At 42.0% G+C, this 25,854-nt stretch overlaps 3 protein-coding genes across 3 annotated transcripts; 2 read left to right on the top strand and 1 right to left on the bottom strand.

Moving 5' to 3' along the window:
• The first annotated feature begins 9,735 nt into the window (after positions 1 to 9,735).
• On the top strand, positions 9,736 to 11,607 carry LOC104433567 (two-component response regulator ARR5-like). The gene is made up of 5 exons (XM_010046363.3): positions 9,736 to 10,200; positions 10,295 to 10,371; positions 10,486 to 10,563; positions 10,725 to 10,795; positions 10,929 to 11,607. The coding sequence occupies exons 1-5, from the start codon at positions 10,041 to 10,043 to the stop codon at positions 11,296 to 11,298; spliced, it is 756 nt and encodes a 251-aa protein (XP_010044665.1). The 5' UTR covers positions 9,736 to 10,040; the 3' UTR covers positions 11,299 to 11,607.
• Positions 11,608 to 17,277: 5,670 nt separating this feature from the next.
• On the top strand, positions 17,278 to 19,587 carry LOC104433568 (formin-like protein 16; the record flags this gene model as incomplete). The annotated part of the gene is made up of 2 exons (XM_010046364.3): positions 17,278 to 17,822; positions 18,042 to 19,587. Coding segments are annotated over 2 exons (1,887 nt in total), but the record flags the coding sequence as incomplete, so codon positions are not given.
• Positions 19,588 to 19,729: 142 nt separating this feature from the next.
• LOC104433569 (protein WVD2-like 7) lies at positions 19,730 to 24,238 on the bottom strand. The gene is made up of 8 exons (XM_010046366.3): positions 23,858 to 24,238; positions 22,988 to 23,656; positions 22,444 to 22,857; positions 22,243 to 22,307; positions 21,090 to 21,186; positions 20,932 to 21,003; positions 20,625 to 20,735; positions 19,730 to 20,160 (listed from the first exon to the last, which is right to left on the bottom strand). The coding sequence occupies exons 2-8, from the start codon at positions 23,654 to 23,656 to the stop codon at positions 20,131 to 20,133; spliced, it is 1,458 nt and encodes a 485-aa protein (XP_010044668.2). The 5' UTR covers positions 23,858 to 24,238; the 3' UTR covers positions 19,730 to 20,130.
• Positions 24,239 to 25,854: the final 1,616 nt, after the last annotated feature.

Genomic DNA, 25,854 nt, shown 5'->3' with positions numbered 1-25,854 from the left:
TTAACAATCTCAGTTCTCTGGCTCTTGCAAATTATTACTCTGTTCTCTCTTCTTTTGATGGTCATTGTCTTCTTTCTTCACCCCTCCCCCTCCCCCAAACAAACTTCTTCTCATCTCCAATCCCCAAAAGAATTGCTCTCTCTCTCTCTTTATTCCAAGTGGTTTTGATTTCCATATTGGAGGTTTTGTTTTGTAGTCTATGAGTAGGTTGCTTTACTTTTCCACACTTTTACCTGAAATTCAAAGCTTAAGCTTGTTGCTTGCCGATAAAGAGTTGGTGATGATCTCATTTAAGAAAAGAAAAACATTGAAATATGTGTAGAACCACAATGGACATCTTAAAGAGAAAGCAAAGATCTAATGACCTATAACTTCTTGATTTGGTCGGCAAAAGCCAAAAGTCCTGATTAAGTCATGTTACCAATGGAAAAATCTTTTATTGCGCCACTCCTCTGGATGATAGGATGCGAAGTTCCAGTTGAAGGAGGGCCTGTGGTTGAAAGAAGTCGGAATAGCAGAGGAGTGTGATATGGATAGGGAGTAAAAAAGGGATAATGACACAAATAATTCATGAATTTTGCCCAAATATTTAATCCCTAAAATTTTAGTAAATATTCAAATATAGTTTATGATAAAAATATTTAATATAATCCTTCCATTAACTCAACACGAAGCACAATATTAAATATTTTCATATAATCTAGAAACGAAATTGAACATATGCAAAAGTTCACGAATGACATTGTACATTAGACTAAAATTCGGGAATCATATTGAATAAATTAAAAATTCATAAATCACATTACACATCGAGCCAAAGTTGAGAGAATGCTTTTGTTGAAACTATGTCAAATGCCTAATCGCTTTGTAGTCTGTAGCATCCTTGCGTCCTATAGACTTTTGTTCCCTTTACAATCACTTCCTTAAGTTCGTCATCATTAGTTTTAGGATGTTATCATTGCTTCTCATTAATTGATTTGGTCAGCAAAAGCGAAAAATGGCTTGCAAGACAGAAGATAGAGAGACAATCTATAAGAGTCGAGAATTGAGACGTCAAAGGCGTGGTAAGAAAGAAAAAGAAAGAAAGTGGGACACGTAAGAAAAAGAAGAAGAAGAAGAAAAAAAAGAAGAGTTTGTATGGTAAAGCAAATCGAAGCAAAGCAACGATTAGAATAATACAAAACAAAGCCAAATCTAGAAAACAAAGAGAATTAACAAAGCATCGGCAAGGTTAAGCATACACTTGTTCCAAAAGAATGGATTTGTCAAGCAAAATATTTGGTGGTCAATCATTGGATCTCGTATCATCATCAATGATGAGCACATGCTAGAAGGCTTCATTTACACTATTAGTGTACGGAAACAACCAAAATAGATTGAATAAATACATATCTAACCTTTGGAAACGCAAATCTTCATAATTTAAGAAGATGTTAGAGTTCTTATGATCATCATTAAAACTGAAGGCATATGACTTGTACAGGACAGAGCATGAGGGTACCAAATCCCCGAAAACATTATTAAACTCCCAGATCTAAATTGGGAAAGAAAAATTCCTAGGTCTAGAACTAGACTTGGAGAGTTCAAACTCTCAAATTCAAAGGCAACTGATTCGCCAAGGAGGTGGACAACTTCATATGGAGCATGGAGCAATACTTTGGCACCGTCAACATTTAAGACAAGTTGATCTAGGTAAGAATAGCTTCAATGTTCTTCACTAATATTGCAATGCTTTGGTGGCGCAATAGGTGTGACGAGACCAAGTGTGGCATCGATCCCGTGGACACATGTGATGATTTCATGAAGGACTTATGAGACTACTTCTTCCCCAAGTTTGCTAAACAAGAAGCCAGTAGCAAGCTCCATTACCTCGAACAAAGAGGGATGATATGAGAGTACATGAAAGGATTCATCGAGCTCAAGCTTCAAATCCGCAATCTAAGAGAGGAGGAGGCTCTCGAAACATTTATGGATGGACTCAAGCTGTGGGTGCAACTCGAACTTAAACATCGAGATGTGAAGAGTATCGCGAGGGCGTTAAGTGTAGCCGAGTCCCTCGTTAACGTCACCAAAGCCGACTCATCGAAGGACCGAGCAAGGGATTATAGGTCGAATCAACACTCCGAGGACGAAGGTGGTGACACTCCCCAAACGTCGAAAGATCAAGGTGGCCGAGTCAAGTCATGGGGAGAAGGAACGTCCAAGCCGTCCTCACTATCCTCTCTCCAAAAGGGTCGATCCCAAGCGGACTACACCACAAGTAAGTTCAACTCACCCCCGTCATCTCCTTGCTTTATTTGCAAAGGTCCACATTGGACCCAAAAGTGCTCAAATAAGGGCAAAGAAGAGAAGCGGCAAATCCGGCTTGGAACCATGAAGTACGTCAATGCCGTTCAAGCCCGGTCCTCATCCAAAAAGAAGGAAACTACCTGAACACAAACATGTTCTTTGTGGAGATTGAGGTATGTGGGCGAGCCCTATACGCCTTAGTTGACACGAGCACGTTCATGTCCACCAAGGTAGCTAAAGCCTTGGGAATTCAAGTGGAATCAAACGAGAAATCATTCAAGGCCATCAACTCGGACGGGCTTGCAAGCGTAGGAACAACTCCCGACGTGGACGTCCAAATCAAAGGATGGAAGGCAAGCTCTCCTTCGAGGTAATTCCCCTCGATGACTATGATCTCATTTTTGGTAGGCAAGTTTTCCATAGTGTGAGGTCCATGATCGATATGAGGATCAAGATCATTATGATCCTCGATCCACAATGCTCGGTGATGATCCCCATGATCAAAGGAGCGCTCAACACCAAGACCATCGCCACAATCCGACGCCTCGACAAAAGTCTGAAGGCTGAGAAACGCACAATCAAGTCACAATCAAAGCCGCCGTCCTTGAAGAAGCCGAAGGTAGGATTGGAACCTCTTACTCCAACTCGCGACATGCTGATCCAAGCACTCTTCCCCGAGGTCGAGCGCTTGTTGTGTGCCATGCCCGAGCCGAAGTTGGAACCATATTGTCCACCGTTCGAGAGACTTAGAATCAAGTGAAATCAGAACAAGAGAGCTCGTACTTATTCCAAGAAGACCAGTCTCCTAGCTAAGACCAATAAGGGCATCGAGACCGTGCATTTTCAAGGAAGACCTTCCAATATTGCCAAGGTTTCCTGCAAGAGCTTCCGGAACATTTCAAGAGCGGGCGATACGGTAATTGCATTAAGATCTAGAACTCTCTCGGCATAAATGTCGATAGTTGGTAGATTAGGAGATGCGATCTCGTCCGCTGGATCAAAGTACAATCAATGATTGTAATCTGAGGGCCTCGGGTATAAAAAGGGGTGCCTTCCCCCTCATTTATATCCATCTAACAATTCGGTAATCTAAGCCCCTTTCTCTCTTTTAGAGTTTTTTTCTCTAAAAACTTTCTTCCTCTATGATATGCATGAGTGAGTGATTAATCCGAACAAGGCTTGGTTTAGGCACCTCGACTATCCAAGTGATCCAAAAGAGCTTAAATTGTCGCACGGTCATCTATGACACATACATATGCAGTAGTTAAATTCCCACTTTTATCAAAGTCTTTAAATTTCAATTTAAAGAAAAGTCTATTAGGGATTTACATTTTAAGAAAGCTTCACTTTGATGAGCCACACAAAGGATTACATGGTCAAAACACATAAAAGGGAGCGTCTAAGTTAAAAGAGAAGTGGAAAAAACGCGATGCAAAATGATTTGATTTTAGAGACATGTAAACAATGAAGTTTTTCATCTCCATTTATCTCTAGGAAAAATTTATTTCTCTGCATTTTAAATTCTTGTGTTCATTTCTTCATTTTTCTCTTTAGAAATTAAACACTTTCCTATTCAAAATTATCATGGAACTATTGATACAAATAAACTCAAGAACAAATGTTTTTTGTGAATAATTTTTCATTATTTTAGTGAATTTTTATTTTCTGGTGAAACACACGTGTAAATATGAGTATCCTTTTGATGAGGTTGAAAGGAGACATAATATGACAAATCACCAGAAGTTCATGGACACTTCACATAAGTGTTTGTATTTGAAGTTGATAACAAATCCAATAAAGTAAATTAAGATGGTGTGCAGTATGATCCTTGATGAGCTCTACCGTGTATCTCAAAGTGTAATTATTTTAGGTTGATTCTACATTGATCTTGAAAATGGTTTCTTGCGAGAAAGAGAAGGGGGTCACATTTAAACCCCTTGGTAAGTAGTCTTTGATGCAATTTCTTAAAATGTATTCAACTTTATAAAATTTCACATATATTTTCTTTTTTACAACCCCGAGGGGCCCGGGGGAAAAGCTTAATGCCTTTCTTTACTACATTATCTTCATCAAAACTTCTGCATAGATTATTATTTTAAACGATAAGGACTATCTTTTGACAATGACTCGGTTGGCATCATTTATGCGGACAAGAAACATATGCTAGATAAATGATGTAAACATCAGATAGTTCTTTTAAACATATCATTAGTTGTCTCTTCGTCATATATGCTCTAACTTTTATTGATAGTGTTTGAAAAGAAGGATAAGGATTGATTGCTTGTCTGGTAAAGAGATCCAAAGGTTCCCAAACAAAATCCGATAGTACGAGAAAATATCAAGCTAGACGAAACAAAACAAAAAATCGAAAAAATATGATGCTCCATATCACACTCAAATATGCGAAAAGCATATGCAAATCTTCCGCGTGATGATAGACGGCCCCTGAACAATTTCAATCTTTTCCTCGTCACCCTGATTCCAACCCTTTCTTTAACAAAACAAAGAAAGAAACAATACGACTTTGGTGAGCTAATTTAGCCAAGCTTGTCAACTCGCGAAGATCCTCTCCATGTTTTCATATCCCTGGAAAGAAACACGGGATTTCTTTCGATCTATACAGTTAGTTCAGTTGGTCTGCCATACATCCAACTCTCACATAGGCCTCACATTGGCCACACATCACATTATGCACACACAAATAATTAAATAATTACATAAATCTCCGGCCTTTTAAAAAATAAACGTGGTGGTATATAAAACCACCATGAAACCAAGCAGTTGAACCGGATCCTATGTTATCTCTCTGGTTGGAAAGGCCCCCACAAGATTTGAATTGGGACAATTTGATAATCATGGAAAAGTAAACAGGACAATATAAATTGGTGGGGATTGAGAGAGATTCTGTTTGACTTGAAAGAGAGAGAGAGAAAATTGGGTTTTCTTCGTTAATCTTTGGTCGAGCAATTGCGATAAGCTTTAATCGATCAGTCGGTCTAGCTTTGCTTTTTCCACGGATTAAAAAGTCAACTAATTGATTAATGCACTCGATGAGAGATTCTGCTGGGAAGCTTGTGATGTGGCGCGATAGATTTGGTGGACTGTTCAATCGGGCTGTGCATCGTGCTCGGTTAGAGATAATGAAATCTAAAGCATATAATAAAGGCAGGTCAAAATGCATGCCAACATAAAAGCTTGAGATCCATATATCTATTGGCATGCGATATGGCTGTCTTCTAAAGCTTGAACTCCAATTGGTTTAGTGAATTAATGCGGGTCTTAAGCGTCTTTCCCAATAGTACATGGTGACTGGTCAACAATACTTACTTTTAGCACAGCAATAAAACTTATGGAAGGACTAATGAGAAATGACCATAGTCTTTTTGACTCCAAAACCCCGCGAAAAAGGAACAGTATTATGTAAAATTTGTTTTACGGGCGACAAAAACGTTCAAAGCATGAGGAATCTGTTCAGACTTTTGTTTCTAGGGAAATTATTTAGATTCTTTGCTCTTCCTAATATAAGTTGTTTTATTCAATGAAATGACTATATAAATAGTAATTTGTGACCGTGAGGTTAAGCTTTTATCGATGGGTCATAAAACACAAAATTGATAATTCTCGTCACAAAATTCACTTACCGTAGTGAATCTTATGCTTTTCTCACCCCGGCCGTTGCATTCAAATCATCCCGACACCATAAGTAATGGAAACGAGTTTGCTTGAACGAGGTCCTTGTCTTCCTGTTAATGGCATCCCTTGGTTTTCGTATCTCACACTCTTCACCCTTTATATTCTATAATTTCTTAGATTTTCAAAGTGTAAAGTGTAGGTTTTTCAGAAAACTCAGGGTGGAAGGTGTTTATTTCAGAGATACAAGAAGCGAAGTGTAGAATAAGTGAAAATTGAGAATTTGTGTGCGAACACGTATGCATGTAAACAAATTATTCACAAGAGATAACATTGTATACAAATCAAATGAAGGTGCAAAAAACTATATTTAAGAAGTTAAATATGCTCTCTAAGAATCTTTAACCCAAGGCAAGTCCATAGTATTTTGGAATGCTGTATTTCCAGAAGGTAAATAGAATTTTTTTATTTTTTCCAACTTTACCTTCGCTGAACTTCATAATTAACTTAACTTTGCCTCAGCCATCGGTAAGTAATCGACAAGCAGCCAATGTGCGATTGGCGTATGGTTGGTGTGTCACTGACAAGCTGCCAATGGGCTGCGGCTAGCATTGCCATTAGTTCTTTTATAAAAAAGAAATTAGCAAAAATCCTTTACAAAATGTAATTTTTAGTAAATGGTATTTACGTTAAAAAAATTCAACATGTCATTAAAATGTACTTAACCAATTATTATTTGCATTTTAAAAAACTCTTTTAGCCCAAAAGCCTTCACATTTTCCCAAAGACATTCCCCATAACCAAACTAAAAGCATCCTAATTGGACTTCAATGTGTTTCAAGTACTTCAATGAGGTGGGATTGAGATCTTATATCCCAATTGGGAAATCCATGACACATACTTGCATGCCTAAGAGACAAGGATGAAATATATGTGGAGCCCAAAAATGTCGAGAGAGAGAGAGAGAGCTATCTAAATGGTATCTTCGGTGAAATCATGGTTAATAACTTTATGCATTGAAAATGCAATTAGGGTGGTAATTTCTAACAACATATGATAACACGACATGAGATTTGGATAGAGATAAGATGTGTTCAGATCAATTTCGATTTAAACCGTGATGATATTAAATTATGTTATTGTATATGTGTCCAACTAATATTGAACTTATTGATAGAGTTGACAGTTGACACGACTTATATATATATATATATATATATCATTTTGGCATAATTACTAAACCATTGTTCTTTTTAAGATATTCTCTATTAGTACTTTAAAGTGATGGTTATGAATATTCTTCAACTTGATTTAACGTCGGGATTGGACTATCGTGATTCTTGTTTTCTGGAAAATCGAAGATAATCCGTATCACATTCTTGTCGGTTGATCGATTTTTCATCAATACCAAGTCGTGCAGTCGGGCTCGTGTCAAGGGATTTCGGTCTTGTTAATTACTGGCGCCGTAAATCTCGAGAATTAAAGTCCGTAATTACCGAAACAAATAGGGACGTAGTCACGAGTTCCGACGCGAAGTTTGACTCCTTCTGGGATAACATTACGTGAGGGCGGGGAGGGTGGAGATGGAAATCAATCTCGGAAGGACCGTAAAAGCGATCTCCCAGAACCAGAAGATCTGATCCGCGAGAGGCGAAAAGTCCAGGCGATGCCCCCGATTTCCCCTCCTCCTCCTTGTCCTCTTGCCTCCTTCCAAACCCCAAATTCAATAGCCTTCCATTTTCCCAGGAGACATTTTCCTCGGTTAGTTTACTCATATCGATGGCCGGTCGATTAACCAATAGAAAAGCACAAAAGAAAGAAAAAAAAAATTAGAAAAGAGGCGGAACACGATCCTCGGCGAGCTTCCCTGAGGCCGGCCGACAGCAGCCCGAGGGGTGCTGGCAGCAGTGTTGTGGCGGCCGCGCCACAATTAATGGGCATTTTTCCTGCTGTGATAAACCGTGCAGATTGAAGGAGATGAGGGTACTCTTGAGATTGAAAAAATAGCTTCAGGATAAGGCAAGGATAAAAATATTTAACTAGTCGAGAGGAATTGTTTTCCAAAATTCCGAAGTCAAAGCAATTAGTACCTGCCTTGGGTTTTGCCTAGGCAAACTTTAACCCAAGCTGTCCAAAGTATTTTTATCAAATACAAAAAATTTCACTCCGGCTATTTTGGAAGGTTGAAATTATCGTGTAAAGCAGCAATTCCAAACGCACCTTAAGTTGTTGTTGGGTTAAATTTTATTTGATGCGGGTACTCTAGATCATTTTGCAAAGAGGTAATTCTTTGAGACTCTTTAGTTTCAAGGCAAGTATTTTTCTATGTTTGATTATACCGGAGAGATTGACTTGAGTTGAGTTTGCCAAAAAAAATTATAAATAGTTTGGATTCTCAAAGCAACTACTCCATGCTCTTGCTCAAAGTTTAAAAATTGTTTTGGAAAATTCTTTCAAACTCATCCTGAATCGGGTGCGTGAAGATAGCTCATGATCACAACATCAAAAAAGTCAAAAGCCATTACAACTGACTAAAATTTTTTATAACGTTCCATATGCTTTATGAAATTTACTATTAAAAACAGTTGAGAGCATGCTATCAATGATTCGTTGATTCTCACCTTTTCAATCTTTGTTTCTCTGTAAAGTCTCATTAATAAACTTTGTAAAATATTTAGGTTCAATTATTTCGCATAAAATAAATGATTTAAAAAAAATTTCCTTAAAAAAAATCACTTATATTACATTAAATAATTACTCATGAAAATGGACAACAATTTTTTTCTGCTATTCTCATTGACAATAAAAAATATTTTCATTAATTTATTTTTATAAGCGATATCAGTAATTAGTTTTAAGAAAAAAATTTCCAAATCAAACAAAGGAAGTCCTAAATTATCGTTTTCATAAAAAAAAAACAAAAGCACTTATTAAATATTCTTAATTTGAAAACATTCAATTTAAGATAGTGATCGTGCATAGCACGACTTAGCTATTTAGAACTGCTTAATTAATTCCTTAATAAGTACCTGCTTGAAACTCAGTCAACATTTTATTTTTGTACGATACGCATTTCGTATTTTTAATAAATAAAAAAACAAATACAGCAACTTCTCCTGCCCGTTTGAAAAAGCTTTCCGCACAGGGCAAAAAACGAGAGAGAGAGAGAGAAGGAGACGAGCTCTGTTCGCTCCGTTGTCGTGTCCACCCCAGAGGCCAAGGCAACACGTGTACGTCAGGAAGGGCGCACTGACAGTGTGGAAAATTTGGGGTAAAATCACAGAGATCGTGTCAAGATCCTGTCTGTCCCCCCCCACGTCCTAAACCCCGTCGTGCGAATCTCATCTGTTCACACAGTTCGAGCATGAAATTACAGTACGATCGCAAGTGGGGGCGAGAGAAGAAAATTAAACCGAAAAATGGGAATTCGCGACCTCCTTCGTCAATGCCGCCGATTAGGAAACCGTGATGCTCGTTTCCGAGTCCCCTTTGATTTGACGGCGCTCGTCCTTCCCTTTGACCTCCGGTCAACCCGCCCTCCCCCCGTTCCCACCTCCGGTCCGACCGAATGCACCGACACCCATCTCGAGACTGACCGGACCCTCAGCGGTTTCCTCGAAACGCCACGGGACGACCCGATTGGGCGTGAAACACACGGGCTTTCTCTTTGATTTCGGAGGTCTCGCCAGAACCAGAAAAAAAATAAAAAAGGGGCGTTGGATTTTCGGAATCTCAGCGCAGGCAGGCTGTTGTTAGTTTATTTATTTTATTTTAATTAAAGCTGAACTTTCGAGAAATGAATAAATAAAGAGGAGGGGAGATTTGAGATTTCCTCTGAAAGTGAAAAGAATCGGAAGATTTCGGATTTTGGGTATTTTTCTTTTTCTCGCGATCCTAGTCTGAAAAGAAAAATGCAAGACACTGACACTGACATGGAATTGACTCCGTGTTATTGCGATTAGAACCCTGTTAACAGGGGTATATAAAGCGGAGAGCACCATGCGGCACGGCCTTGTTTTTGCTTTGCTTCGAAGATTAGAGTTCTGAAAAGAGAAGCGGAACAGAGTCTAGGCTTCTGCTTGGGGATCATTTCTTCCTGCGCTTCTTCAGTAAAAACTGGTATGGCGAGGAACGGCGTGGCCTCGTGGCGGAGGAGGTCGTCGGACCAGTTCGACGACCCGTCGCCGTGCGGGTCCGAGGATGTCCACGTCCTCGCCGTCGACGACAGCCTCGTCGACCGGAAGGTCATCGAGCACTTGCTTAAGATCTCTTCCTGCAAAGGTACCCAACTCCTGCACGAGTTCGCTAGAGATGATGTCGTTTCCTTTGAGTTCTCGTAAGAAAAAGAATCATTCTGTTCTCATGGAATCCGCAGTTACGGCAGTGGATAGTGGAATCAGAGCCCTTCAATTTCTTGGCCTGGACGAGGAGAAAGCAGCTGGCGATTTTAACGTGAGCTGAAATTTCATTCTCTCTCTCTCGTTAAAGATTCCAGATATGAAGCTTAGTACAGGTATCCTGAACCGGAATTTGATGGTTACTCCCGTGTGCTCTGCTTTGAAACAGGGGTTGAAGGTGGATTTGATAATAACAGACTATTGTATGCCTGGAATGACTGGTTACGAGCTCCTCAAGAAAATCAAGGTAATTTAATCATTTTTTTTCATAAATATATCTTCAAAGTGGGCATCAAAGCTTCGGAAATTCCATCGAATGCATGCAAATCTCCTCTACATATATCGAGAAAGAGAACGAATCATGGGACAATGGTTTGCTAAATGTGGGGTTCATTTGTTGTTGAGCAGGAATCCTCTGCTCTGAGGGAAATTCCGGTGGTGATCATGTCGTCCGAGAACGTCTTGGCACGAATCGACAGGTACATCTTTCTCTTTCTTTTTTTGGTTTCGATTCCTCTCCTTTTCTCAATCGTCGCGATAATTTCACGCACGAAATTTCGAATTCTCGGTCAAAAGATTTGATCTTTTTGGGGATTTGACATATGAATGCAGGTGTTTGGAGGAAGGTGCGGAGGACTTCATCGTGAAGCCGGTGAAGCTGTCGGACGTGAAGCGGTTGAGGGATTTCATGACGAGAGACGTCGGAGATAGAGTGAGGAGCGACGGGGAGGGCACCACCCACAAGAGGAAGCTGCAAGAGAGCTCCGACGTGTCCTCATCCTCGCCGTCCGTCTCTTCCGCATCGTCGTCCTCCTCCTCCTCACTGCCTACAACGCCGTCTCGGTCGCCGTCGCCGTCGCCGTCGGTTTCTTTGTCCGAGCCGTCATCGCCGTCGCCATCTACGGGGTCCTCGGGACCGTGTTCGCCGTCATCGCTGGAATCTCCCACGAGACGGCTCAAAATGACCAGCTGCTGTGACTAGCCTCGTCCCAAGTTTTAACTTTTTTTCTCTGTTTTCAATTTTTTTTCTTGGTTTGGGCTGGAATTGGCAGCTCAAGTTTACAGTTATATCTGTTGCGTCTTATCTGTCCACTCGATCTGTTTCGTTTTTCGGGGTCTCGACCGCCCTAGTCTCTATAATTTTTTTAGAAATATGAACCGATCGTGGATGCATGGATATCGATCGCTTTTCTCCTCTTCTTGCTAATGACGACGCATAATGTATGGATCCGCTAATGGTGGGATGGTCAAGATCTCCTACTAGAATAAAATTAGTCGAGTCTATTTCCCACTAAGATCAAAAACAGGTCTTTTTTAAATTCGAATGGACGGGTTTTATAGAAACCCCACACGTCGTTTTAAGTAATCGAGGAAATTTCAGTCCATGCACTATCTGGATGTATAATTCACATCAAGGAGGTGAAACAATTATGAGTCGTGGACAGTTTCTTCTTTACAAGAACATGTGCTAAAACTGAGAGAAGAGAGAGAGAGAGAGATGGAAGGAGACTAGAGAGGGAAGAAAGAAGGCGGATACGGTGTGATATGATATGATATGATATGTCTGGTGGGAGAGAATATTTGGGGATGGGAAATGGGATCATGAGATGGACGGACAATTCTCTGTAAGAGCATGTCATGTGTTGCCCTGATCCAAGGTGGGGCAGTGCTTTGTGTCCGGTTGTCTCTTGCTGTGATGCGTCGCATGACGAGAACACACACACATTTACCGGCAGCTGTCCTGAAGTGGGTAAAAGAGCAGGTGAGGAGAAGGGGGAGCATGCGCATTGGAATCGCCCACGACTTTCCTTCACGCCTTCAACAGCTTCAAAACGCCTACAGTGGACCCAGAAACGGGGGATGAAAAAGAAGGGGAAAGGAAGATCTTTGGACCCTACAAATATATCAGATAGAGAGAGAGAGAGAGAGAGAGAGGGATTTGTTATGATTGTGGATTTGGGGGGATCGTGTTGATTTTCCCCTCAAACAAGGGATGTGCTGGATGGTTGAAGATCGCACAGCTCACAAAGGGGAGGGGATGGACCATCTGGAAAGATATGAAAGCAACTCTCCTTGCCGGTACATCCACTTACATCCCCCGATCTTTGCCATGTGTTTTCCTTTTCCCCCTCCAGGTCCCCCTGTTCTAGCCTGTAACCGAGTGTTTGGAGCAATGGAGGAAAAATGAATTGAGCTTTTGTCGCTTTGATTCTTCTCATTCGTGCATTATATAAGAAACATGATGAATTTGGTCTGCTTTATTTCCGCGAGCTTGTTGGTTTTTTTTAAGCAAAAATTATTTTTTAGCTCTCTTCTTTTTGTTCTTCTTTTTCCCTGAAATTGTAGGTCTCGCTATTTGATATTTGTTTAGTGAGCAGCACTAAAATCTCGACGTGTATAATCATATGCAGTTTTTTTTATAGGTGTTGAAATCGTGGCACAATTTCATTTTTTGAGGAAGTAAAATGTTAGACAAACCACTTTTAAGGGCCTAATTCTGAGAAGAAAAAAAAATCTGACTCTAGGTCTAATCTTAATTTTACCCCAAATTTTAAGGCGAGTCCCAAATCTATCCTGAGTTTTTTTTCCTAAAAAATCCATGAACTCTCAATTTATCCTCAAATTTATGGCTGTGATTCAATCCCATTTGACGTGGCATTTCCATGTCAATAGCAAATTCACATAAATAAAGTGACATGGAAAATTATTTCCAAATTTGGAAAAAAGAAAAAGTTCAGACCAAAATTGGAATTGGACCTAAAGTTAAGAGTTTTTAAAGAAATTAATCCCTTTTTCAAGATCTTGGTACTTTTCTTTTCGCTTCTAGTGAATGGTACGATTTTGAGGCAGAATGAAACAATTAACATGTCATGTCCTGATGATTTTGGTAACCAAAACTACTTTCGCACCGTGGGCACCTTTCAATCGAGCAAAGATAGGTTTTGTTGTCGGAATTGATAGACAAAATCACTCTATGAAAACACAAGGTCGCGATTCTCAGATGGAGCGACCCCTTCCTTTTCTCTTTCTATATGGTGGTAAACCTCCCTGTACCAATTGTGTTATTCTGTCCATCGATCATCACAGTATCACGTGCACTCCCTTTTTCCCCACATTAAATTAGCTGGGCCGGCTTATTGGGCTCAAGGCCCAAAGTTTGAAAGGAAATGATGGGCTTCCTTATGCCTTTCTTTTGTTTGTAATTACTAATTAGTCGTTCGGTGATGTTCGAGTTGGAGCGTTTTCTCATGGCCTTCTCTTCTAGTGCAAGAGTTCCAAAGTACAATTTTGACTATTTCCTTCATTTTTCTGAATAGAACGTTCGTCGCTCTTGCGAAATGATTGGATAAACATCAACAAGAGTGGAATGCAGTTTTTTTCACTATGAGATGTAAGCAAATCGACTGAAGCATGCATTGGTCGAGACGCATGTGATCACAATGTTGGGATAACAATAACAATCCAAACATTATCGGATTAGCACAGCGAAACAAAACAATCTCCCATGTTGTGCAAACCTAACAAGAAATGATATAATAGAGTAACATAAATATCAAACACGCAGATACAAGGTGATTTTTTTAATATGGAAACCCTCTTTGATATAAGAAGATAAAAAAACCATAGGACCGGAGTATACCCAAAAATCTTCCCTATCAACAAAACTAAGTGAACAAAGTTCTTCTCTAATAAACACTAGAGGTACATAGCAACAAAAACTTCAAAACATCATTCTTGACAATATGCATAAATTTCACAAGAAATCAATGATAAATTTCACAAAAAGCGTAGGTTTTGCTCAATCCACAAAAAACTAATGTAGGGAGCTTCAAACAAAAATCAAACTGTTCAAATTCAAGAAACATACGCTACGAACACGCTAACTAAATTTCAGCTCAATCAGATCACAAATCGACCTCTTATTTAGTTTGGTGAAAATTAGACACTGCCTTGAATCCAGATTTTTTACTTTCTCTTTATCTCTTGTTAATGCGTCTTTACTAAACATTTTTTGCAGTTATCATATAAATAATAGTGAGAAATCATATTTCTCTTTATGATTTATCATATGGGCTCAAGTACTTGGGCTCATAATTTATTGGACTTCCTTCACCAACACATAAGGCTTGTGCCACATGCCACCTTGACTAATGACACCATCAATCTGCTGGATTTCATCAAAATCGTGCTCAGGTCTCAAGTATAGCCAATGGAAAATGAAATTCCTAAAACCCACCGAGAGATCCGAATTTATCTTGTCCTACTCATGATTTGCACAATCAACGATCTTGCAAGCAAATCCACAAATTGTATCCTCGTAGAACAAGCCCGTCAATGAAAGGGTTGATTGTGTCATGCATGGCTTATCCATTCCACTAGCAAGTGAAATCAAAATCAAACTGAATCAATCGCTGCCGCGTTGTCCCAAAAGTTGCAAACTTGCAAAGGTCTAATTGGAACAAATTTAAGTGGAGCAGGCACACGTTGTTCAAAGGCGCAAGAGGTGCTTTTACAGCAAGGAACCCATTATCCTCTATGATCAAGATGGTGATGAGCCATGTGCCTGCAACTGCATCAGGTGGCCTTTCAAATGAGTCAGCTGTGTACAGCGCAATCCCTGTAGCTAGTGCCTCTCGGCCAGTCTCTTTCAACTTTCAAGCACTAGTGCACGGAGGAGCGATAATCACGGGGATTCAGTTCTTGCGTACCAGAAACTCTCGTCCATTCTGCGATGCGTCAGGCCTTCCTAGCAAGTCAAAGAATCTCTTCGTTGCTAGACCTCGAGAGGTCAAGTCGCGCTATCGTTCATCTCGCGGTCCGTGAGAGGTGGAGTTTGCGCAAACATGGATATAGCAGATAACAAAGCTCAATTAGCAATAGCAGTATGAAAACATTTGTGAACTCCCCAGTTACGATATTAAGTCGTAGAATCTTAAGAATGATGAATTTACTGTTGATTTTCTCATAATAAGTTAAAAACTGTTACATAATCATTTATCTTTTCTCAATCGTCTTACTATAATATCTTGGAAGACCTTCCTAAAGAAAAATCCGACATTCTTTAATGCGCTAACCAACCCAAAATAATCAAATTGGTTGACGAAGAGCGTTCCTTTTTGACCGGCATCTATGTGGTTCATTAACTAACATCGAATACCAAATATGCAAACTTGAACCCGCGATGTGGGCTGCCACGTTTCACAGCTGGTTTGACTTTGCCACTATTGCAGTTGAGAAACTCTGCAGGTTGATTGGAGAGCAAAGTATAGTCATTAGGTATCGACGGAACGAAGGTCTCCCCTAGCTTTGCTTCTCGTTCTGACGTCTGCTTCGGAGCAGAAGTATCATATGCCCAGGACTCAAAAGCTTAGATCGGTCGTCATCAGCACGCTGGCGGTGACGACGAATCGATGGGGACCGAAATTATATCCGTGCCTTCTTAGGTACGTACCATCCCCAACTCCTCCTCGTCCTAGTCTGACGGAGTAATCACCGACCACTTCTAGAATGACATCGCGTGTTTTTTTGTCGAAGAGCAGAGGAAAGAGCTTAGGGAGTCACTGTGCGCGACTGGTTCTGCGTCGGTGAGAACGGTCGAGACTTAAATTGCTGCACAGACAGATGAATTGGGTACTGACCTAAAAGGAGACGGAAGAAGAGGTCAACTGGGCGACCCGGGTGGTTGCGGTTAGGAAGAGAACCACTTAATGATAAAAAATAGAGAAGTGACAAAAGAAGGTTCGAATTGCGTGCTCGTATGGAAAGGGTCAACGGTGCCCCTAACGCGACGATGGCTTTGAAGTTGGAGCGTTCCTCGTTTTGCCGGGACTAGATAAAGCAGACGACTCGGTGTTACCACATGTTTTCTCTTCTCTTCCTCTTCAAGGCCAGATAGCAAACCGCCATGTCTCCGATTCTTCGCCTCGAGCCCAGGCTCTTGCTCTGTAAGTTGGTACTCCTTTCGGCTTGCTGGTTTGGCCTAGCTTCTTCTCAACAGAACATCGAAACCTTCTATCCTCCAACCGCCGCCACCGTCACCAACTCTCCTCCTCCTCCCGTAATAGACTCGCCGCCACGCCCCGCCGCCGGACTCCTCGTCATCCTCAAGCAAGACGATCGTCAAGGCGGTGGCGGCCACTGCGGCCAGCTCGCTGGTCGTCGCCACGCTGTTCTTCTTCGCAATCCAAAGGCGGAGACGCCGAAAGGGTCCGGACCGTGGGCCGACGGAGGCGGGAGGCTTCGCGCCGATGCATCGCGGGGACTTCGCGCGGTTCGGAGGGCATATGATCAAGGGGCTGATCGTGGATGAGAATGGAATGGACGTTATTTACTGGCGGAGGCTCCAGAGAAATGCGGAGAGGACCGGGAGTCGCCTGATGAAGAGCCTGAGCAAGGTGGTCGTGCGGAGTTCGGGAGGCCATTATGAAGCGGGGGATGCGAGCGGGAGGAGAGACGGGGACATGCGTTTGGACAAGCACGTTCAAGAAGCGCCCTTGCTGAGAGAGATGCTATCATCATCTTGGGCAGATGACGATGTTCGAACTCAACGAGAGAGAGTCCATGAGGTTGAAATTAGCGCGAAGGGAGCTTTGTATCCATTGCCACCCCCTCCGTCGGCCCAAGTAGCTGCCCTCATGGCCGTCGAGAGACCCAGACCGATTCAGCCGCCGCCGCCGCAGCCAATGCCGTCGGTGAAACGACGGGAGCCATTGACTTTTTCTGCGGTTTCAACTGCTGAACGGCCAGCGCCGCCAATACCAGCAGCTCCATCGCGTCCGCCATCAGCAGTGCCGCCCCCGATGGCGGCACCTCAACCACGTCCGCCGTCGGCAGAGCCACTGCCGCTGCTGCAGCCCCCGGCAGCCCTATCGCGTCCAACATCAAAGGCGCCATCACCGCCACCAACACCAACTAGGAGACCACAAGAGCTATTGACTTTTTCTGCGGTTTCAACTGCTGACCGCCGCCGCCATCACCACCAGCACCACCTACACTACGTCTGCCATCATCAGCACCGCCACCACGGCCACAGCCCCCGGCAGCTCCATCACGTCCGCCATCAGAGGCACCACAACCGCCACCGACACCACCTAGGAGGCCACAGGAGCCATCGACTTTTTCTACGGTTTCAACTGCTGAACCGCCACGGCGATCACTGCCAGCAGCACAGCCACGTCTGCCATCAGCAGCACCAGCGCCGCCGCGGCCGCCGCCACAGCCCCCGGCAGCTCCATCACGTCTGCCATCAGCGGCACCACCACCTCCCCCAGCGCCAGCAAGACCATCACCAGTAGCACCACCACCACCTCCACCGAGTAAACTGCGCGGATTGGATTCATCAAAAAGACCACCGGCTCTAACAAAAGGACTCGAAAAGCAGGGGAAACAGGGAGAGCCTTCAGCTTCGCCTGGTCAGGTGAAACTGAAGCCTCTTCACTGGGAGAAGTTTGACGCCAATGTCGATCACTCCATGGTTTGGGACAAGGTCGGCGATGGTTCTTTCAGGTAAAAAGTCTTTTCACCTAAATTGCAGAGTTGTTTCTGAATTAATGTCTGCAAGCAGTTACATTTATGAACATCACACCTACACATGTAGACTTCAATCAAAAACTCGAGTTGCGACAATTCAACCCTGAAGCTCAGATAATGTAACAGTTCGATCATGTCCGAAATTATGCAGGCTCGACGAATCTAGGATTAATGTAATTTTGGGTGCACTTGCAGGTTCGATGATGATCTTATGGAAGATCTGTTTGGGTTCGTTCCAGGCAATCAGAACTCCGCTCGAGAAAAAGGGACCTCCTCGGGTTCGACTTCTACTGCCAAATCCGTCTCGAACCCATCCTCAAAAATTTTCATACTGGACTCTCGCAAGTCGCAGAACATTGCGATTGTGCTCAAAACCCTGGGAGTTTCCCGCGACGAGATCCTCTATGCGGTCACAGAAGATCAAGGCCTAAGCATCGAAGTCCTCGAGAAGCTCAACAAGGTAGCGCCAACGAAAGAAGAACAGTCTCAGATCCTTCAATTCGACGGAGACACCGCCAGACTTGCGGATGCAGAGTCCTACCTGTACCACCTCCTCAAGTCAGTTCCATCGGCATTTGCTCGCTTTAACGCCATGCTTTTCAGATCGAACTTCAAGTCGGACATCCTCCACCTGAAGGGATCTATCCGGACTCTGGAACTCGCATGCGAGGAGCTTCGTACCCGCGGACTCTTCGTAAAACTTCTAGAAGCGATCCTCAAAGCCGGAAACCGAATGAATGCAGGAACTTCCAGAGGCAACGCGCAAGCATTCAACCTCAATGCACTGAGAAAGCTGTCGGACGTCAAAAGCACCAACGGCAAAACCACATTGCTTCACTTTGTAGTGGACCAAGTTGTGCGGTCCGAGGGGAAGCAGTGTGTTCTCAATCGGAATTATAGCTTGAGCCGAACGAGCAGTCGTGGAAGCACCAGCTCAAGCACAGATTCAGAGAATTCGAAGCCCAAAGACGAAAGAGAGAACGAATACATCATGCTGGGATTGCCAATAGTAGGAGGACTCAGCGCCGAGTTCTCTAACGTGAAGAAAGCAGCGATGATAGACTACGACAGCTTCGCCTCCTCTTGCGCGGAACTAGCACGCGGTATCATGGAGATCCGGCAAGTTGCGGATCTATGTGCAAGTGACGGCAGTGGATTAGGCAAGGAGCTGGGGAGATTCATTGAATCGGCGGAAGAAGAATTGAGCTCTTTGAGGGAAGAGCAGAGGAAAGCGATGGAGCTCGTGAAGAGGACGACCGAGTATTATCAATCGGGAGCATCTGCACGAAATGGAGAGAAACCGCTTCACTTGTTCACCGTGGTCAAAGATTTTCTACGGATGGTCGATCAGGTGTGCGTCGAAATCACTCGGAACTTGCAGAGGAGGAAGACCGCCATGGCAAGCTCTGCACTGCCGCCGTCGACATCGCCAAAGTCACCGGCAAAGTCTCCCGCAAGGTTTCCAGACTTGTCGTCGCATTTCTTGCAGAAGAAGTTTAAGAGAAGCACTTCCAGCGACTCTGATGCGGAGTTCTAAAGAACCTCAACGACAACGAATTGATTGCTGTACATAGTTCTCATTCACCATATTGATGAATTGACCAAAGCGATTTTCACCCATCCAAGATAGACATCAGATTCTTTCGTAAATCATCAATGTACATCGCCCTTTTTGTGATTGTCAACTACTAGAATCATATCTTCTTTCATTGAATACCAAAGATTCTTTCATTCGGTCTCAGCTTCAGCATAGCATACCTCCCTCTTTTTGGCTTTATGGCTGGATGGATTACAGAAACACACATGAACTTGTTTCATTACTGAACAGAATTCAGTTGGTATTCACATCATTTCCATGATGTTCATGTCTCAAATCAAGATCATATGAAGAAATCTTGGTAAGATTTCATAATCGATATCATATAAGCATCAAAGTTCACTTGCCCAGTGCATATAATTTCATGATAAACTAGAGACATGTAATTTAGCTAATGACACTAGAAAGAGCGCTAAGCCTTAACTCCATTAAATTATTGAGACAGTCACCGACTTATCGACACTGACTGTTATTATTGTCTATGCTCTAGATATCCCTATGTACAATCCGCCACTCACCCTGGACTCAATGTCAGATAACTGAGTCAAGGCATCGGTCCAACTTGTTCAGCTATATTTTCCTGTCTGCTTGAGCAGTCCAAGCTTCATATCAGTAACAAACCTTTCGGTCTCTCTATCCGATCATCTGTTCATGGAGAGCTTGTCTTTCTTCCCAATTCAACTTTGCTCAACCACGAGTTTCACTCTTGTAACCTCCCTGTAAACAAAACACGTGCCAATCTTGTGAAATTGAATTCATAAAGATCTTTATCAGCAGTGTTAATTCTGATTCTGAAAATGGCAAGCTTTAAACACCATAAGCTGAATTCATGCCAAAATTATGTGATGTTCGAAAACCTAGTGGTGGTGCTTTGTGATGTGTAATTATGGATTCTCTCTCTCCATAGCGATTAACAAAACCAAAAGAAAATAAAACCACTATATTCTTATTGGGGACATTAGGACAACTTATCAATAAATAAGGGTTCGTGATCTCTCGGAAATTGTGTGTAGCGAGTGCCTAGAAAAATCAGGGTGGGATTTTGCCTTACTCCGAATTGGCAAAGCAATGAAGGGCTGCCAAGTCTTACTAGATGATATTAGTTCTTAAAGTTCCAGAGCTGAAGAACAATTCAACACGATGCCCAATCTGTGCAAACTATATGAATAGAGATCATTTACCTTAGCAAGATAGCTCTTTGATTTAGCTTGCCCCTGGTAGAAAGCCGGCAAGGGTGTTGCCTTGAAATTGAGACTTTGCCTTAATTTTTTCATCTCCTCCTCCTTTTTTTCCTGGACAGAATCATTCGGGTTCAGGAAAAAAGGCCATGAATCTTTATACTTATTGCACAACCGTTTGGACAGAAGCAGTGGATCAAAGGAAAAGTAATCATCCAAAATCATCCAGGCCAAAGTCATTAAAGCTTCATCACAAAAGCTTTCAAAATATACCACAACCAACAAAATCATGTGAATCGTTTATTTGTACCTTTGGTTTTGATTGAAGGCGTGTTTTCTCTACTTCCTTGACAATAGATTTCTCCTCCAGGCTCTTCCTAACCTGGTGTGAATTCAAAAAGAGAGATAAATTCATGCACGATGACAGAAAAATGAGAGGGGAACTGCAAATGATATTTCCTAAAATACCTCTTTCCTCTTTTCTGCCCGCCCATCGCTTCTCAACCCAAAAGAAGAAGGAAGAATTTTAGGAACCTTTTTGCCTACACTTTCAGTTTTGGTTTGCCTGTTGTGCAAGTTTCCCACAGTGAGAATTTGACAGAATAAAAGGATGAGACTGGAACTCTAGACCAGCTAGCAAATCGAATCGTGCAAAAAGAAATGTGCAGTCTTATAAAGTCTTTAGGCATAACATGGACCCTGTTTTTGACATATCTCCACTTCAGGAATGGTGTAAATAGGAATCAACAGAAGTTCCTAATTTCCCAAACTATTGTGTTGCTGATGCGTCAAACTCATGCAACGGGACCATTAAGATGATTAGGTCTATAAACAAAGAAAAGAAACAAGCAAATGCAAACATATTTTGACAGAATATGGTTGCCGAATGTCAAATACCAGAAAGACACAGACATTCTCAAGAATGGTTAGTATGAACGCATTTATTCTTGCTGGACCAGATTAGGAGAAAAAAACAACAATAAGATAAAAAAATTGAACTGGACAGTCTCTCATAATCCAAGAAGCTGATATGGAAAACAGGTATATTACACATTACATAAAAAGAAACATTAATCACATCTGGGCGCTCAAGGGACCAGATCCCATGAACCAACAAATTTGCTATAAAAGGAGAAATTGTCATAAGCTTTTGGAAATTTACTTGCAAAAGCCAGTACTGGATCCATAATTTCGTCATCATTATTGTTGTGAAGGAACTGAGACTAATTTCCTTTTCAGTCCTATAACAAAGTAAGCCTGCTAGCTCTTTCTATGAGCAACCAAACTATCCAAACGAGACTTCTTGTAAACTAGAATCAGGTAAATGATTTTTTCAGTTTGAACCTAAGGAAAATACCATGTTGACTATATATTAGCTGGTCTGCTTTATATTAACAATACAGAGGAAGACAAGTTGCTTAATTACATCACATTGCCCCCATTCAGGAGTTTCAGTTTTCTGTTAGTAAGTTTCTTCAAAACGATCCCCTATTGTTATATTCAAAGGGTCTATGATAATGATTGCTTAACTACTATTTTACAAATTAAAAGGTCTATCATAATTACTATAAGTAAGTAAGCTTCTTCAAAATGATCCCTGGCTATTATATTCTAACTTTACCCGTCTTTGCCTTTCTGTTTGGTCGCAGAATTAGAATCCCTTGCGTCAGTCACCAGTGAAGGGGCCTGCACGTGGAAAATTTCAAGAGAATCACACATTGAAAGTTTGGTTCAACTTCTTGCAGAGTGACATACACCAAAGTCTGGAAATGCAAACTAGAGCAGCTCAAGAGTTCTTTTGATAGGATTAATGAAAACTCACTGGCTTTGGCACAGAAGATCTCTCTCCACAGAATGATTTCGACAATGCCGGACTGCCCTGAAAAGTCTTGAATGCCCGTTTAACAATGTCCTTATCACCCATTGTCTCCATAATTAGAGATTTCCTCAACGTGGAGATATCGGATCGACTGAAATTTGTGAAATCTGAACTAATGGACATCTTCAGTGATTTAGGAGGAACTTTCTTGATCTCTACATTGAGAGGGTTCTTCTTCCGGGGTAACGTCGGGACTGTTTCCTTCTTTGCCGAAGTATTCGCTCCAGATTTTGCAGTGGAAGCGGAAGTTGGCTTAGATAACCTGAGGAAAGATGCCTGTGATGATGACTTGATAACCAGCGAATCCGGCGTTTTCTTTGTTTTCGTTGTGTTTCTCACCTTACTGGCTGGATTGATCTATAAAACATAAGCACAGAGAGATTAATGACCAGGTCAAACTTAGAAAGCATATAAAACCTGACTATATACAGTCATGATTCAGTAGAGAGAGAAAAAGAAAACAAAGAAAGACACTTGATTGCCTTACCTTTTGAGGCTTTCTGATCAGATTCAATCTCACATTTTCCTGTTGAACCTTTTTGGCCTTGACCACGTCATTCTTAACATTTGGATGAAGTTCCTTCGCTTCTGAAGATCCATTTGGAACTTCTTGTACTACCTCCTTCACAAATTCATCATCTTCTAGCTTTTCCAAGTTCAGCCGATCTACGCTCCGGCTCGAATCTGGTTCTTCTTTGACTCCCTCAACCGGTCCGATTTGGTTTTCCACTGCGACGACAACATCATGAATTTGCTCTTCGATAGAATTTTGACCGACTTCATCAACCGAGTCCTCGACTTGCTCAATCACCCCACCCAAATTCTCATCCTTCGACCCATCAATCTCGAAAATGCCCTCATTAATTTCACTCCCCGGATCTTTGCATTCCCGGTCATCTGATCCGGGAGAGCCATTCTCCATCTGCTTCTCCAGATTCAGCAGCTCTGCTTTCCGAGCAGCAATCTTCTTGTAATGGGCTTCGAAGTAGGCCTTCTTCTGGGCAACTGATCCAGGAGTCGCACACTTCTCGACCTCTTCCAAGTACTTATTCGGCGAAAAAGTCGACCATTTTTCCCAAGAGAGCGAATCGTTCTCGAACCTACCGAACGAAACCGACACTTCGAGATCAGCATTTGAAGCTCTACTCTCACCCATCTGTTCGGATCACAGACCAGAAGAAGAAACCACCAAGATGAACAGAGTTTACCCACAGTCCAAAAACTAATCAGAACAAGATTGCACCCCATATCAAAGGAGAAAAGAACAAAGATATGCTCATACATCAGGTACAAAACCAAGATTCAACCAACTGGGTTCTTCACTCTTAACAAATTCCAAAGCGCAAACGGGCGTTACCTCAATCAAGATCTCACCGCCTCAGGGTAACTAGAGAAGGGACAAACTTCGTTCAACTACATGCACGGCGACAGGACGATGAATGAGGCGTTTTTCTTAAATGGGTCAGAAGGAGAGATCATCGGGAACGATGAGGACAAAAAGAAGAAGCGAACGAGCATGTGTTTGGGGTTCGTGTTGCTTGCCTGCAAGGCTTTGCACCCTCTCTCTCTCTCTCTCCCCCACAGCTTTTTTTTTCCACACTGACTCGAAGAGAGAACCTTGTCCGCTTGCGGTACTTGTGGAGACACCTAACATGATGATGAAGCCCATGATCAGAAGATGGAGATTTTCGCCACCTCCTTTTTTGGCTTTTGTCATGTTTACTCCCTCCCTGCTTTCCGCACAAAGGATGGGTGATGCCATTTTGGTAAATAAATGTCGTGAAGACATCCTTTTTATCGAGCAACCAAATAATGAAATATCTATGATTTTTTTAATGTTGCTGCTATTTTTAGTGGTATGGATAACTAACGGTATGAAAATCAAAATGTTTATTATCGAGTATATTTAACAAGTGTCGAAATCATTTCTTTAAGAGTACCCATTTCTAATGTCTAATTCTCATGAAATATCGGAGTAATTTGATCGAGTAACGACGGTCTCTTGTGCATCCCTAGTGCTTATCGTGTGATAGTCGCCTTGGCCAGATTTCAGACCCCTTCCTCACTTCCTCGGATGCAATCTTTAATCAAGCCAAGTAGCGTTTTCCATAATCAGAAATTAAGCACATTCCTTAGTACTGTGCGAACTGTTGCGGCTCAATGATGAAGCTGGGCAACAGGAACTCCTACTAAAATTCCAAATATGGGCACCTCTTTTTGGCTTTTTGCAACCTTTTCCTATGGCTCCCCCTTAAACTCTTCTGCATCATTCGTTAGGATCAAGCTGAGGCGCACATCTTATTATTAGAGATTTGGAAGGAGATGATGGTAAGGCGAGGCCCCACCACCGATAGGGACTGTCTGAATTACATTATGAGCCTCTGATTCAATGACGCATCTCACTGCTCAACTCCTGTGGGCCACCGGATTGAATTGGTTCAACTAATGCGACGTGGACACTCCATCCCCTCGAAAATTGAAATCTTTATCGTGGTAATGAAAACACAGAACAAAAAGGGCCGTTCAGTCAATGCATCAGGATGGCAAAATACCGTGAACTCGCCTCCGTCTCAGAAGAAATTTCTTTGGATGTTGGTGCCGTTGTCAGTGGGATCATAAATACAAACGACGCTTTGAATTGATTGCAGCCGACGGAGGTTAGACAGCTCAGTAGGGAGGGGTCTCTGTGGGGTTACGCTTCCGGGTGTTACGACTGCGAAAATTGAAGTCCAGCAGAAAAGGGAAAAAAAAATGAAAGTTGAAGCATAAGCAAAGAGTGGGGTACGAATGGGATGTTTATGGGTAGATGGTGGATTAAAGGAGGATTTGATTTTGGTACTTGTTCTCGGTTCGAGTCATTAAATTTGTCACCATTTTGATGGTTTTAGTATGTCGAGTTCGATTATTCACCTCGTACGTAGTAACGTCTATCATTGCTTCATTATTTTTGGCAATAAGCCCTAATCCAAGCGAGAGTGCCGCAAAGACTCGTTAATCATTCTTATGGATTTCTAAGAAAGTGAGTCAAAATCGATACACTTTGAAAAGTTGAGGGTTTGACTTTGGACAAATGAAGATTTGACCCTCCTTTCCACTAATTACCGATATCTTAAATGAAAAGGCCGGGTCCTAATCTCCAGCACGTGTTTCTGACATGCACTCCTGGTCCTGTGCTCCTGAAAAGCTTATTAAACGCCGGATTGGATGGTCAAGTTGTACAAGGTCTTAAGTTGGGCACTTATGTATGTTTAGTGTAACATCGAATGGTCACAAGTCTTATATAATGTAACATATAGATTTTGCCAACGTATTAGATCCAAGCATTTCGTTTACTGTGCTGGTTACTGCAGTATC

Source organism: Eucalyptus grandis, chromosome 2 (assembly GCF_016545825.1).
Source record: "Eucalyptus grandis isolate ANBG69807.140 chromosome 2, ASM1654582v1, whole genome shotgun sequence".
Classification (NCBI taxonomy): Eukaryota; Viridiplantae; Streptophyta; class Magnoliopsida; order Myrtales; family Myrtaceae; genus Eucalyptus; species Eucalyptus grandis.
The sequence above is the reverse complement of the archived record's forward strand: the minus strand, read 5'-3'. Positions and strand labels throughout refer to the sequence as shown.

What these genes read in the sequence shown, in the direction of transcription:
- LOC104433567 (XM_010046363.3), top strand. Translation starts at nt 10,041, where the DNA reads ATGGCGAGGAACGGCGTGGCCTCGTGGCGGAGGAGGTCGTCGGACCAG. An exon ending in AGCTCCTCAAGAAAATCAAG is followed by an intron (nt 10,564 to 10,724) that starts GTAATTTAATCA and finishes GTTGTTGAGCAG; the next exon opens with GAATCCTCTGCTCTGAGGGA. An exon ending in GTCTTGGCACGAATCGACAG is followed by an intron (nt 10,796 to 10,928) that starts GTACATCTTTCT and finishes ATATGAATGCAG; the next exon opens with GTGTTTGGAGGAAGGTGCGG.
- LOC104433569 (XM_010046366.3), bottom strand. Translation starts at nt 23,656, where the DNA reads ATGGGTGAGAGTAGAGCTTCAAATGCTGATCTCGAAGTGTCGGTTTCG. An exon ending in AAACAGAAAGGCAAAGACGG is followed by an intron (nt 21,187 to 22,242) that starts GTAAAGTTAGAA and finishes CTTGCACAACAG; the next exon opens with GCAAACCAAAACTGAAAGTG. An exon ending in GCCTTCAATCAAAACCAAAG is followed by an intron (nt 20,736 to 20,931) that starts GTACAAATAAAC and finishes GATTCTGTCCAG; the next exon opens with GAAAAAAAGGAGGAGGAGAT.